At 41.9% G+C, this 13,585-nt stretch overlaps 1 protein-coding gene across 5 annotated transcripts in view; it reads right to left on the bottom strand.

Moving 5' to 3' along the window:
- Positions 1-13,585, bottom strand: part of LOC143902610 (dual specificity protein phosphatase 10) — a 29,719-nt gene that overhangs the window by 12,855 nt on the left and 3,279 nt on the right. For 3 of the 5 annotated variants that reach the window (XM_077415666.1, XM_077415665.1, XM_077415667.1), the window contains exon 2: positions 11,375-12,304. In XM_077415666.1, the coding sequence (XP_077271792.1) occupies positions 11,375-12,304 (930 nt within the window). Of the gene's footprint in view, positions 1-11,374; positions 12,317-13,432; positions 13,572-13,585 lie in introns of those variants that run through there. The other 2 variants (XM_077415662.1, XM_077415663.1) reach the window with 2 other exon arrangements.

Here is a 13,585-nt window from a genome sequence, read left to right as displayed (position 1 = left end):
TGTTATATTTATTTTCTTTTTTTTTTTCTTCTTCTCTCGGCGCTCCGCTTCGTTTCGTCGGAGCCACGAGGCGCAAATCGTGACGGCACCACGATTGGCGGGAGACTGCGGGCTGAGAACGGCACGAGAGAGTTTACATGAGGCCCCAGGTCGTGCTGTGGGATGAGTCACCGCGCGGCGCGCCGATTGGCCGGCCGTCGCCGTGGCCGCCGCGTGACGTTCGTGAATCGTGGCCCGAGCGTTTCCGAGCGTACGCGACCGACGTGACGGCGAGCGTGTTACGGCGATTCTTCAGCGCGTGCCGCGCGCCGCGCGGCCGCGGCGATGCGGCCGGTTGATTCTTTCATGCACCGATATATACCGGGTGGCGCGCCGCGCCGCGCCGCGCCGCCACCCGTTTTTGCGTCCTGTCTCTTGCGCGCGCGTTTCGCCTTTGACGTCTCAAATTTTGCGAAAGAGTTATTTTTCACGGGGGGAGAAGATAACCGTTGATGGGGCAATTTGTATAAGATTTCGTTTATCGGGTTTTATTTCAAAGTCTCCTATAGATTCTTTCCTGCTTCACAAACGTCTGATTTGAATGTTGCGACACATTCTCGTCATCGGATCTCAATGTCGTAGGTTGAATCAGATAATCGGATGCGTTCGGATTAAGCCTGCGGATTCAGGCTCCGGGAACGAATGATCTAAAGGTCTAAACATCGCGGGAGATCATCTACGCATGGAAATTCCTTCGATGCCAATGACTAACCGCTTAGAGCGAAACGTTTATTATGCTTCCGACAAAGCGTCATCCTGCTCTATTCTTTTTATCGCGATTTCAAGGTCTTCCGCGAGACGACTGGATCGGGGCGCGCGATCAAGGATCCGTATAGGATCGCGTCATTGCGTATACGCGGAGTGACGTCGCGCGGCGCGCGGCTCCGGGGCGGAATTCGTAATGCCCGTATCACACTGGGCGATTGGCGATTGCGTTTACGTTTGCGTCTACGTCTTTCGACCACGCAGAACGGAAATCGCGAATCGCAATCGCCAGCAGCTACTTTCCGATTGGTCAAGAGACGTAAACGCAAACGTAGACGCAATCGCCAATCGCTAGTGTGACACGGGCATAAAACCTTTCCGGCGCACTATGTGCATATGTTTCGCGCAAGTGACACGCGGTATATATTTAGATTCTCGAATCCAGATTCCCCGCGGGACCTCTCGGAAAGAGCGTGCGAATCTTGGTATTCTTCCCTAATTACTCCCTAATTATATACTTGACATTCTTCCCTAATTCGGTTCTCGTCTCTCTTGATATCAAAAGAATTAACTTGTATAAGAATTGTATAGTTAATCCTCTAATGGCGCATATTTAATAATAGACAAAGCCGTGTGGGTCGCGTCCGACCCCAACCTTACCATTAGAAAGTTAATTTATGCCTTTTGAAGAGATGCTCAAATTTTCAAACTCCACGAGCTTTCACGGTCTTTAAATCTTTAACAGTCTCGTCTTTCGAGACCTCGGGACTAACTCTGGGATATTCGGACTCTCGGTATTTTTCCATCTTCGGGTTCTCAAGTTCACGGATGCACAGATTCTTAAATGTCTGGAGTAGTTTAACGAGAGCCGGAAAACATGCACCATAGCTATATTCTATTACCGAGAAGTTTCGTTTCGTCCGTTTCGATTTTTCCTCATCGGTGAATTATATTCGCTGAGATTAAATTTTGAATATTGCAATGTAACACAGAGCTCTTTTACGGGCTTAATGCGTGCCTTTGCAAATTAATGAAATTAAATCTGATTTCTATATCCATGCATACACATCGATAAGGATTTGTTGATCTTTAATACTTCAATTTGTAGTTACTGTTATTAAATGGAATAAAAAATTTTGCAATAAATCTATATATTTAAGATTTCAATAAGCAAATAACTGTCAATGCTATTTAATAAATGAATAGCTATCTATATCAATTTATTGAGTAAATAACTACATATGATAGCTATATCAATTTAATAAGCTATAAATAGCTATAAATCTATATTTAATAAACTGAGGTACAAGTATTTGAAACCTAAAGGATCGATGATCTTGTTATAGCCTTTAAGAAGCCCGAAGTTTCTAATTTAAGAACTTTTTAAATCTCAAGCACTTAGATTTCAATTTTAGATACACGGACCCGCGGTAAAACTATTTACTCTGAGTCAAAGACTCTTTCGAGTGACCAATCCTGAATTTCGCGAATTATTATTTTAGACGCGAAAAAGTGCAATGACAAAATTAATACAGACCCGACGCTCAGCCAACTTGTGCATTTGTTTTCACGGCTATGCACTAAAATACGGCGAACGTGAAGCGAGCGCCAATTCATTATTACACCAAGGAATGACGTACGATTCCCCAGAGATAAGATCTGCGTAGTATCTACGCAGATACATGGGTAGAGAGAGAGAATGAGAGCGGGGAGAAGATTGCGATATATGAATCACTGATGTTCAATAAAAATTTTGTTTACAGTATACTGTTTACAACGTGACGAGCGTGCGTCTAGAATCGATTACGGATCGATGTCGATTTTTCAGCTACCGTATTATCGCGCCACGCATTTTTCCATTGCAAATCATTATGCAATTAATGACTAAGCAGGTCGAGTAATTTTTTTTTTTTTTTATGCAGACAAACGACTCGGTAGAGACTTGGGATTTCTTTGAAAACGGCTTGAAAATTTTTTTCCTTTCTCCCTCTTCCATGCAAATTCTCATCCGACAGCGTTTAACATATATGTACGACGTAGTTGCGATTGAAAGTGAGTCAATATCGATGCGATAAACGGATAGGTATGTAATACATAAGATGTGTCAAATCGGAAGCGTATGCGCGCAGCAACGTAATAATATATCGCCGTGCACGCGTCATAGGCGTAACAACAACAATAAAGTAACAGGTCCGCGAATGTCCGCGCGCGTCACGCGTGCGGCAAGGATACGCCAAGAAAGACGTATCCGAGCACGCTAACGTAACTAAAACGCGATCATAAACGCGCATGTTTTCTCGCGGCCGCGCGGAGAAGACACGTGCGTGCGTCTTTACGATCACGACGTGGAGGAGGGTTAAACGTGCGTCTCTTTCCGCGAGAGATGATAAATTTTCCCCACGTTCCTCCCGCGACTCTCCCAATCGTTTTCAATCGCACGTCATTCGATGACCAATGGAAGGACGCGTGTCGAACATATGCTCGTAAATGTCGTTGATATCGACGCCCGATGCGGTTGAGCGTGACTCATTGTCGGAGCACTACGCGCGACCCTGAGTTACGGATTGCCGTATTATCGTCCGCGTTCGATCAACGCAGTCACTAACTATCTTTCGAACGCCATCGACTCTCACCCTTCGCTCCGCGACGACACCGCATTTTCTCACATAAAGCGCGCTGTTGTTAAGGCCCTCCTTTGTGGCCACGAGTTACGATGTCAGAGGAGAGAAATAACGAATGTGAAGTTCCGCCTGCAGAAATTTCAACACTGGAGGATAAAAATCCGCGTGGAAACTGAACTCTTTGAAATTATCTTTTATTCGTTGGCGTTAAAAGAAAATATTCGAAATGAGAAAATTATTGTCGGTTTTAAAAGACCTAATCTAACGGGGATCTTTCGAGGTACATATTTCTCTCATTTTCGAAGAGCCCGAAGTGATTTTTCAAATCGTATTGTGTAACTATCACTGTTACAAGTATAAGCTTCCTAAACAGTTTTTCGATGAATAGCTATATTATCATTTTCTTAGTCAATATGTCTTTTTTCACTTCGTAAATTTTAGTCGCGTAAAAGAGTCACGGTGCGGTCTCGCTTCGTGTACACTTGGCGCGAGACACTACCGTGTCTCTTGATAGTAAATGGAGGATATCTCCGAGGTTTTCCTTTTGTCTATGCCTTCCTTAATCGTCTTGGTTTTGCTTCCTTCCAGAACAATTGTATAGACAAGAGGAAATGCGGGTAACCTAGCTAGAACGTCCTGGCGTGTCTCATTTGAGAAAAGATCCGGAAAACAATGCTTCTCCAACAGAGATAAGTAAAATTTCAGTTTATCCGTTAGAAAAAAATCTAGATGCACAAAGTGTTCTATAATTCTTTCTAGAATGAAAATTACATTTTAATCACAATGTTAAAGTTATCCCAATATCTCCCAGAATATCCCGACAAAGTGTTTGGATCTTTCTTATTAAAAATGTCTTAGATATTAAAAGTCATTCATTCTAATCTTCTGAATTCTACACTCCCATTAGATTCTAATCTCGTTAGATTTTAATTTCCCCAGAAAATCGAACAGTTCTAATGCCTTCGTTCAAATTCTAAAGCCTTCAAAATCCGAGTCTGCTCTTATAAAAGCATTTGTAAATTCTTTCTCCGGAACCCTCAGATTTTAAAATCCTCTTAGCCTTCGAGGACGTTCGATTCCAAACCAGGACATTCGTTTTTTTTCTGATATCAGTAAACCCCAGATTTATGCGACGTATTTTTCCGCGAACTTCCAAAGTATGACGCAAGTGTATATATTGTCACTGGCGCATCGGACTAAAGACCTATCGACGATTGCTATGACTAAGCGTACGTGTTTGCAATTAGTCGTCCGAATTCGGGAAGCATACTGCGCTTTCAAGAACGTTAACCGGCGTAAAGAGGCTGACGTCATCTAATCGCCAATTGTAGGCGTTACGGCAATAAAATCGGAATATATTCTCGTTCACGGTGCACGGACGATATTGTCATTGATACACCTAATCGGCCACTCCGCTATATCTCGTCCAGTTGTGGACTTGATATACGGACAAAGAAAGTTCGTCCAGATAAATCACAAGCAAGTCACGGCGATTATAACTCAAGTCAAACGCCGGCACGAGACTCGGATCAATAATTTTCCACGACTTCACGGGCAATCTGACTAATGGCGATTATTGCCGCAGGCGTAAAATCGTGGACGGTTCCGGAGAGGAGGAGGGTGGCGGGGCGCGGGCGTCCGAGGGGTGAATACGACTTGGCAAGAGACGATGTCCAAGGATCACACGCGTGGATTCGGCCGCGGGCCTTATTTTGGGCTGACGAACGTGGCGCGGGGAGAGCGCTACACGCTGTCTCCGCTCCCGCCACGAATAACCCGCCGAATAATCATGCCGACTGACTGACTCATCTGCGTGAAACGTGGTAGGAAACCATAGCACGGCACGGCACAGCCACGGCTCGCTCGTTCGCTCTCGTCCAGTCTCAAGGAAATTCCGACGAGTTCGAAGGACGTACGGTCGCTCGTTTTGTCTTGTCCGCGTGCCCGCGCTGATTCATCTCGCGCTAATAACCCCACGCGACCCTCATTTCTTTTTTTTTCCTCTCCTTTTGCTCTCTCTCTCTCTTTCTCCTTCCTTCTCTCTCTCTCCGTAACCCTCCGTCTCCCTCCTTCCCTCTCTCGCATTCGATATTTTCAGAGGGAATCCGAGTCAATGACCGGATGTCTGAATGTGTTGCTCGCGATGGCCGATTAACACCTCGAGCCTGGCGATGGGGGTATACCGCATTACAATGTCGTGGTGTAAGGTACACATTTGCAGGTTGCCACGGGACTTGCTATGTTTAACTTCGCCGAAATTCGACCGATGGAGGACAGAGGAAGCTGCTGAAATTAAATGCGCGTCTAGCAAAACACGTTTTTATTGGGCTTTATAAATTTACGGATAAATCAGTTAAATCAAGAATACTTTTGTTCCTTGTATATTTATGTACATTTATGAACTGCTAAAGTTCAACAAAAGCGTTCACAAAAACGGAGCGGTGAAAGATATGCAATAAGCAAACAATTACTCACAGATTACTCGGGCATTCTCGAGAAGATCGAGGAAAATAATTAGGCAATTCATTTATTGTTTATCGCTGGAAGTTTTTTGGATGATCTTTATCATTCTCCGTGATTCATCAATTCATCAATTGATTACATTCACTTCACTTTTACTGCTTAAGTCTTTTTTATGTGCTATGACTTCAAGTCTTTCGTCTTTAGACACTTTGCTTCCCGAATCTTGGATCTTACAAAAATAAATAATGACACATAATCTTATAAATGTATTTAAATAATTGGCGGACTAAATTTAAAAATTTGTCGTTGGTAAATATATATTCAGACTTTTGATTCATACTTTTTGCGTCCTTGATCTTTTGCATATCCTTATAAAATGTATGCGGTGTCGCAGCTTGCAAGGATCTTACTTTTCGATTCGTAATAAGATAAGGCATCAATAAAACATAAACCAGCGTTATAACACTTACTGCGTTATAACACGGGCCGTATCATTAACTGCCAATGCGCCGTTTACATTTGCCAGGGAAGAATTGCGGATATACCGTAGCGGATCAGGTTTTGTAATCCTAACAGGTAGGTAAATCTGTTCTAGCCGCCATTCACTTGTCGTATACAAATATCAGATAATTCAACGTGAGAACGAGAAAGAGAGTCGAGTACATATTATAACGAAACCTTTTTACACGGGACTTTGTCTTCAGAAAAATAATTTTGAAAATAAAAAGATTAATAACACCTCTGATAATTTTGCCTTAAGTTAATTTCAATTTAACTTGCGATTTTAATCATCCGATATATTTTAACGATTTCGGTTATCGTGGTATGAATGAAAAGAAGGTTTACACTGTACTCGACACCGATAAAATAGTTGCTGTACTTATCAATCTATGGCACGCGATGTCGTGACAGTTATACAAGCAGAAAATAAAAAAGCGACACGTTACCAGTCCTTATACACGTTGAAATTCGAGTCTCTCGAAAACGAAGCGTCGTACAGAAAAAGAAATTTCTACATTTTCCACTTGTTTTTTTTTTTTTTACGTAGGATTATATCGATAGGATGCGCTTCCCAAAAATTCTCGTTAGCTTGTATCATCGATAACACCCTTGTATATATTTACGTCGACACCATAGAAATAAGTTGAACGAGCAGTTACGGGACGCGGCTGGAGTCACCGGACACCCCGTATTTTTAGATCCTCCATCACGATCCTAGCAGTACTTGAATCACGCCGGTACAGCACAAAGGGACCTGAAGGGCGAAGGGGTAAAGGGGGAGGCCTGGAACGATTGTGAGCTGGACGCGCGTTAGTCATTGATACATTTTAAAGCGAGCTGTGTGTATCGGATGACTCATACGTAATAATCGTCATCGACAGCTGATCCAGATGCGTTGTACGTTGTTCTGAGGCGCGCGCTCCCCCTCGATTAGACCACCTCCTCGTTGCACCCTTAAACGGAAGGGGGATGAAAAAGCGGCACAATGGAAAAAATACAGCAACCCCCCACGGCTTCAGAGAGCGATGACTAATTCATTAAGCTCCGAATTCGGCTTCATTTATTGACTCTAAATACTCCGAAGTGTTTGCTCATATATATAGTGTAAAAATATTTAATTTAATTAATTTAAGTTTTTTAGTTTTTATATATAATAAGATTATTATATAATTTATATAAATTTATTATTATTTGAGATTAGGTATACATACATCTGATTAATTAATTTATATGTGTATATTATAGAGTTATAAATTATATATATATATTTCATTATTTTTAATTATATATTAGTATATCAATAATTCACTAATCGTTAGGTAATATCAATTTATTATTATTACACATTGTTTATGCATTATGGTTTTCTTGTTCTCTCTTCTGTGACTTTTTAAACAGACTTTATAAACAAATTCTTCGTCTTAAAATACAAGTTATGCAGTTCTAAAAGTTGAATTTTCAGAACTAAAAAGATATATAGCCTAATAAGTGAAATGTCAGCTAGACTAATATTATACGATATATTTGTTGCAATTTTGTTACATATCAAACAAGTACATTTTACTATTATTGTTGCATAGCAAAACGATAGAATAGCTTCCAACGATCGAGTTCTTAACCATTAGAAAGTGCATTCAACGAATACAAAATACAATGTTTCACGATATACACGATCTTACGGACGGACGCAACGTCGTTCCGCTTCGTTCCTTTTAAGTCTTTATTCGAGCAATTTTTCAGCCTCTTTCTCGAGCGAAAGTCGCGCCGCAGCACGATCGAGGCACGGAAGAGCCGGACGCACCTGAAAGGGTTAAGGTCGCGGCGATTATAGGAAAATCTCGTAACCCGCGCAAGTGACTCACATCTAAATCGTCCCGAAAGAGAGTGAGAGACGCAACGGCGACGACAACGCAGGGGATACGTTATGCAATCGTGATTTTGACATATGGCCGTTCGTGCGCTTAGCTAGCGTAAACATGCCGTAGGGTCGATATACACGGTGACTCATGCTTTCAACGTCGCAGTCAGTCGTCGTCGTCGTCGTCGTCGTCTAAGAAAAATGCGATCGGGACCGACCGGGAGACCAGACGCGCGCATTAGCCTCGCCAAAACGAGCCACACGATGCTTCGCTCTCGTTGTTTATAGGCGGCCGCGAATCGTTACTAATTATGTAATAACCAGACACGATGTGTCAAGAGTGACGTCCGCGCGCTCATTGCTGAATAACGAAAAGAAGAAACGCCTGAGAGTAGTAAAAAAAAAAAAAAAAAATGGTATACTTTTATTACATATATTAATATTATTATTCCTTTCTCTCTTTTTTTCCTTTCCCCCTGGCCCCTCTCGAATTATATTGCCATATTGTGCCTTCTGATCGATTCGATAATTTTTTTAATAACATTTTTATAATAGATATAAATTATATTTATAACGAGAAATTATACTCAAAAAAATTTGCGATTCTGTGCGATTTTACTTTAGGACACGAGAATTAAATAAGAGAGGTATAAAAATATGGAGACCACATATATAGCCTAATGCGTTGTTGTATCGTTAGATTTTTTTATATGTGATACGTGACACGCTGTATTATTTATTTCCTTCGACTTCGAAAATTTTATCGCCGCGGAGCGTTTACGATACCGTTATCGCGAGGCCTGCGACGACGTAACGCAGACCTCGGTGAAAATCACGTGGCCATATTTAGCGACTTTTAGTGCGCGAATGTGGGCTTAATATTCCATTCGGCACGATTAGCGTGCAAACTCTGGACAAAATCTCCCGTAATGCTCCGCTATAATTCATCTCCCCTTGCTGCGCGGCATCGCGAAAACACGGCGAAAGCGCAGATCGCGGCGCGCAAAATCTGTCCGACTATTCGCGGCGTCATCTCCGACGTGAGTCACTCCTATGAATAGATCCCCACCTTTCGCCTTCGTATACGCGCCGACCGCGACGATGCGAGCACGATGTCGATGCCGTCGTCGTCGTCGTCGTGGTCGTCGTCGTCGTCGTCGCAGCCGCAGCCGCAGCCGTAGCCGCGCGATCCGCTCGAGCGGATCTCTCCGTCCGCGTTCTCTTCCTCGAGCCCTCCGAAACCCCCGAAGCCCTCACCCAACCCCCATTATCTCGCGACATTCACGTGGAAAATTAACGGGAACATGATTCACCTCCCCAATCTCCCTAATTTCACATTCGCGCAGCGTAACATTCAGATCTACGATTCTATCGTGGATGAAAGCTATATTTATATCGTTATCCGCTCGATTCTGAATGTTGAATCGCGTGACAAAGCGATTTTAATTATTAATAATTAATTAAGCCGATTGAGATCTTCTGTGCAGAGGAACAACATTTCCTTCGCTTTCGCTTTTTAACGAATATATGTGCCGTTTAAATCTAATATTTACTATTTTGCATCTAACAATAAGTGGTCAAATTTTTAAATTATGCGAAAAAAAGCTGTCTTTCTTTAAAACACGTCATTCTTAAATTCTCGCGAACAGTTTTTACGTCAGAGAGACGCGCGCGGCGTATCTAAAATAAAATTATGCCAGCACTGTTTACACTGACGAGAAAGAAGTGAAGCGGAAATATGAGGTGGTTAAAAAGAGAAATAAAGGAAAAGAGAAAGCAGCATTAAAGTAAAGCGACGTTAAATCACTATTATTTTTCTTCAGTAAATATCAGACTGGGAAGAAATGTTCACGCAAGGAGAAATAAGATAAAGACGATAAAGAAGTAAATTTAATCCTCCCAATATTGAATTTTTTTTTAACAGACTATTTTTGGCCATCTGTCTTCCTTCATTATAGCTTAAAACAGCGCTTCGTAATAAAACAAGATTTACGAAGAAGAAGAAGAAGAAGATTAATGATAAAAACGAAAGATTGACGGGAGCTGCAGAACACGCTTTTAAGAAAACAGATTAATATTTTAATAATAGCGTATCATAAAAAAGGGGGAAAGAGTACGAGACTACGAAGAATTAATAGTAATATAATGAGCGTAAAAATGTGGTGGCAGAGAATGATCGGCGTAAAAGTTTCGACGCGCGATTGGCGGGCCGGCAGAAATATCGCGCTCGCATCATCGTTATTTCCGAAAACCAGAGACTCGACTCCCACGTAGAGGACCGGATAGACGCGACAAACAGAGAGTACGCCGTGTTTCGCGGCCGCTTCGCTTTTGTAAACAAATACCGCGTTACAAGAAAAAATTATAAGGGACAGATCGGCGAGGATCGTTCGTCCTTAGTAAAAATCACCGGGATGATTTATTTTGAATTTGTAGATCCCACGTTAATTAAAAATTCATTAAATGGACAAATTCCCGGATTTTCTGATTATTTTTAAATTATTTGCGCTAATATATCCCTTTGCGAGTTAATTTGCTAATTCGGTTTATCATAATTCCACACTTTGTTAGTTTACTAATTCTACTTAATCTTACATATTAACAGATTTGAATTGTATAAGCTTTCAAGTTCTGTATATCTTCAAATAATAATACGCATACGCACACACACGCACACACACACACACACAATATCGCAATATCTATTGTCTATTGAAAAGTTTGTCTAAGATGTTTTGCTAATATGTGTAGGTCATCCGATATCTTCGGATATCATTATCTTACTATTATCAGTTGTACTATATTTGATAGCATGAGAATCGTACCTAGCAAAGTTAATTTACAGCAAATGTGATAGTAATTATAGAGATTTGCCACATAAGATATATTACGGATAATAACCTTTCAGATATATTATACGAGTCCCTAGTTTTCAATTCGATTGTATATATCAGTTTTGTTTTGCAATTTGCTCTCGGATAAGGCAACGCAGTTAATATAAAATAATTTATAAATATTCAATTTCTTATAAAAACTTATTTGTTCTTTTTCAGTGGATGGATTCAATGGCCAAAATAATCGCGAATTATTTTTTAAACGATTGAGCAAAGTTCAGTCATCTCTACCGATCCATAAAGCAACACACCGGTCGAAGGTGTGTAAAAAAAAAAACCCGAAAAGCACTCACCGATTAGCAGAGCCGGCTCCCGATCGTCGTCCACGAGTGCAGCAAGTACCAGGAACAACGGGTGCTGAGCGGGCAAGTGTTCCAGATCGTCGGTACAATCGTCGTACACTATGACTTCCTTGAACTGTCTTTTCCTGAGCAGCTCTTTGCTCTCGCGAGCGGTTGCGAGATCGGCGAGAGTGGCCTTCCCCAGCTGTAGTCTGCGTCGGTTAAAGCGATCCGAACAGTTGACGTTAATGGCACCGCGTACGTGATTGACGTTGTAAAGTATAAACGGTCTGCAATCCAGAATCACTGGCGGAACGGCGGAGGGTCGTTCGAGATGCACGAGACGCTGGGCGAGGTCGTCGGCGGTGATGACGCGGGTCTTGCTTAGCACTAGCTGGCGATGAAGGCCGTTCTCGGCGCAGGGGCTGGTAGGCAGGCTGACAGTCTCCAGTTTGCAGCGCTTCGTGGTCACTGACAGGTGCTGATGGTGGTGAAGATGGTGGAGATGGTGATGATGATGATGATGATGGTAGTGGAGATGGTGGAAGCCACGACGGTGGACGTCGTCGTCTTCGTCGTCGCCGTTCGCCTCCTCGTTGATCACTATCGAGGGCGGCTCAGTGGGATTGTTGTTGCTGTTGTTGTTATTGTTAACGACGATCGGCGACGCCGCCGGCGGTGCTGGGAAGGCGCAGGGACTCGGTCCTGGCTCGCTCAGGCTGCGGTTCAGCACGAGCTTCAGATTGGCCCGAGGCCGGCCAGCCGACACTGGCTCGCAGCATAGCAAGGTAGACATCGAGGAGGACGATGGAATTCGGTCTTGAGGCCGATGGTCGTGCTGGTTGTGTCCGCGGTGATGATGGTGGTGGTGATGGTGGTGATGGTGGTGGTGGGTGTTGTTGGAGTTCACGTCGATGGTGCTTACGTCGTGATGGCACGGTCCTGCGGTTGGCGCTGAAACGTCAACGATCGGGATACGTCAGCAGTTTTTTTTCATTCCTTTCTCCCTTACGTCAGTTGATATGACAGAATCTCCAGCACATTCGCGCATTCCTTATTCGCGTATTTCGCGTATTTCTTGCGGTTATTTGCCATTGGTTTCCACATTGGCGAAAATTCGCACGCTCGTAAAGAAATATTAAAATAAACGGTTAGAGAGAAGAATGATCTTTAGCTTTCATTTCAACTGACTTCTGAAAATTGGGTGAATTTTGTTTTAAAATAAAATAAATTAAAAATAAAACGATATTTTTACTTCCTCGTTATATATCTATTTTCACATAATTTTAATCTTCCTACGTTTCCTTTTTCCGTATTCACAATTTATGATTTATAATGATTTTGTAAGATTTCTAATGCCTCTGGATTCCGAATTATTCAGATTCTAGATTAAAATCTACACACACACACACACACACACACACACACACGCACACACACACACACACACACACACAACATCTCTATTTTCTGTAACTTCTTACAAGTCACTAATCTTATCTCGACTGCAAATACTAAAAAATATATGGGATGTTAATTGAATCGAATTGATAAATAAGTATAAAGTCCATGCGTCTTCGAATTAAAGCCTTCTAATTTCCACGCAAGAGAATATATAAATAATACTTCAAATTTTTCAATGCTCGTATCACAAGTATTCAGATCGCGGAGCCTTCGAATTCTCGGGTCCTTGCGTTATCCCGTTCTTTTAGTTACAATTCTAATTTGGCAGTTGGATGTCGACCAATGTGCGTTACGAAAGATCTGTTGTAAGCGACGATGTACTAAGTTAGAAATTACGTGATACACCCGGGATTTGCTAGCACGCGATTTGTTTGTTTTTATAAATAACGCCGCGCGTACTTTACCCGCGTGTCGCTCCGTCTTAAAATCTAGATTCCTTGGACTTTTTGTAGTTTATAGATTTCTGCTTTGACATCTTTCTTTTACAACTTCTGAAATCATCTCGATGTATCAAAAATATCTCAAACGAACACCGCGTGAATTCAGCACGGAGTTGCTGCATCATTAAAATTTAAAGGAGTTCTAGTTTCTGAATTATCAACCTACCCAAATATCGAAGATATTGGATTTTGGATTTAATGAAGATCACGTTTAGATTATACATTTGTATTACTTTTTATTTTTACGTTCATGTGAATTTTATATTTTTCAATAAATCTGAGTCTTTTCGTTAAGTTTTGGAAAGCTTAATAGAATTAG

The sequence above is a fragment of the Temnothorax americanus genome, unplaced genomic scaffold (assembly GCF_048541705.1).
Source record: "Temnothorax americanus isolate GAGA-0224 unplaced genomic scaffold, ASM4854170v1 Scaffold4, whole genome shotgun sequence".
Taxonomy (NCBI): Eukaryota; Metazoa; Arthropoda; class Insecta; order Hymenoptera; family Formicidae; genus Temnothorax; species Temnothorax americanus.
The sequence above is the reverse complement of the archived record's forward strand: the minus strand, read 5'-3'. Positions and strand labels throughout refer to the sequence as shown.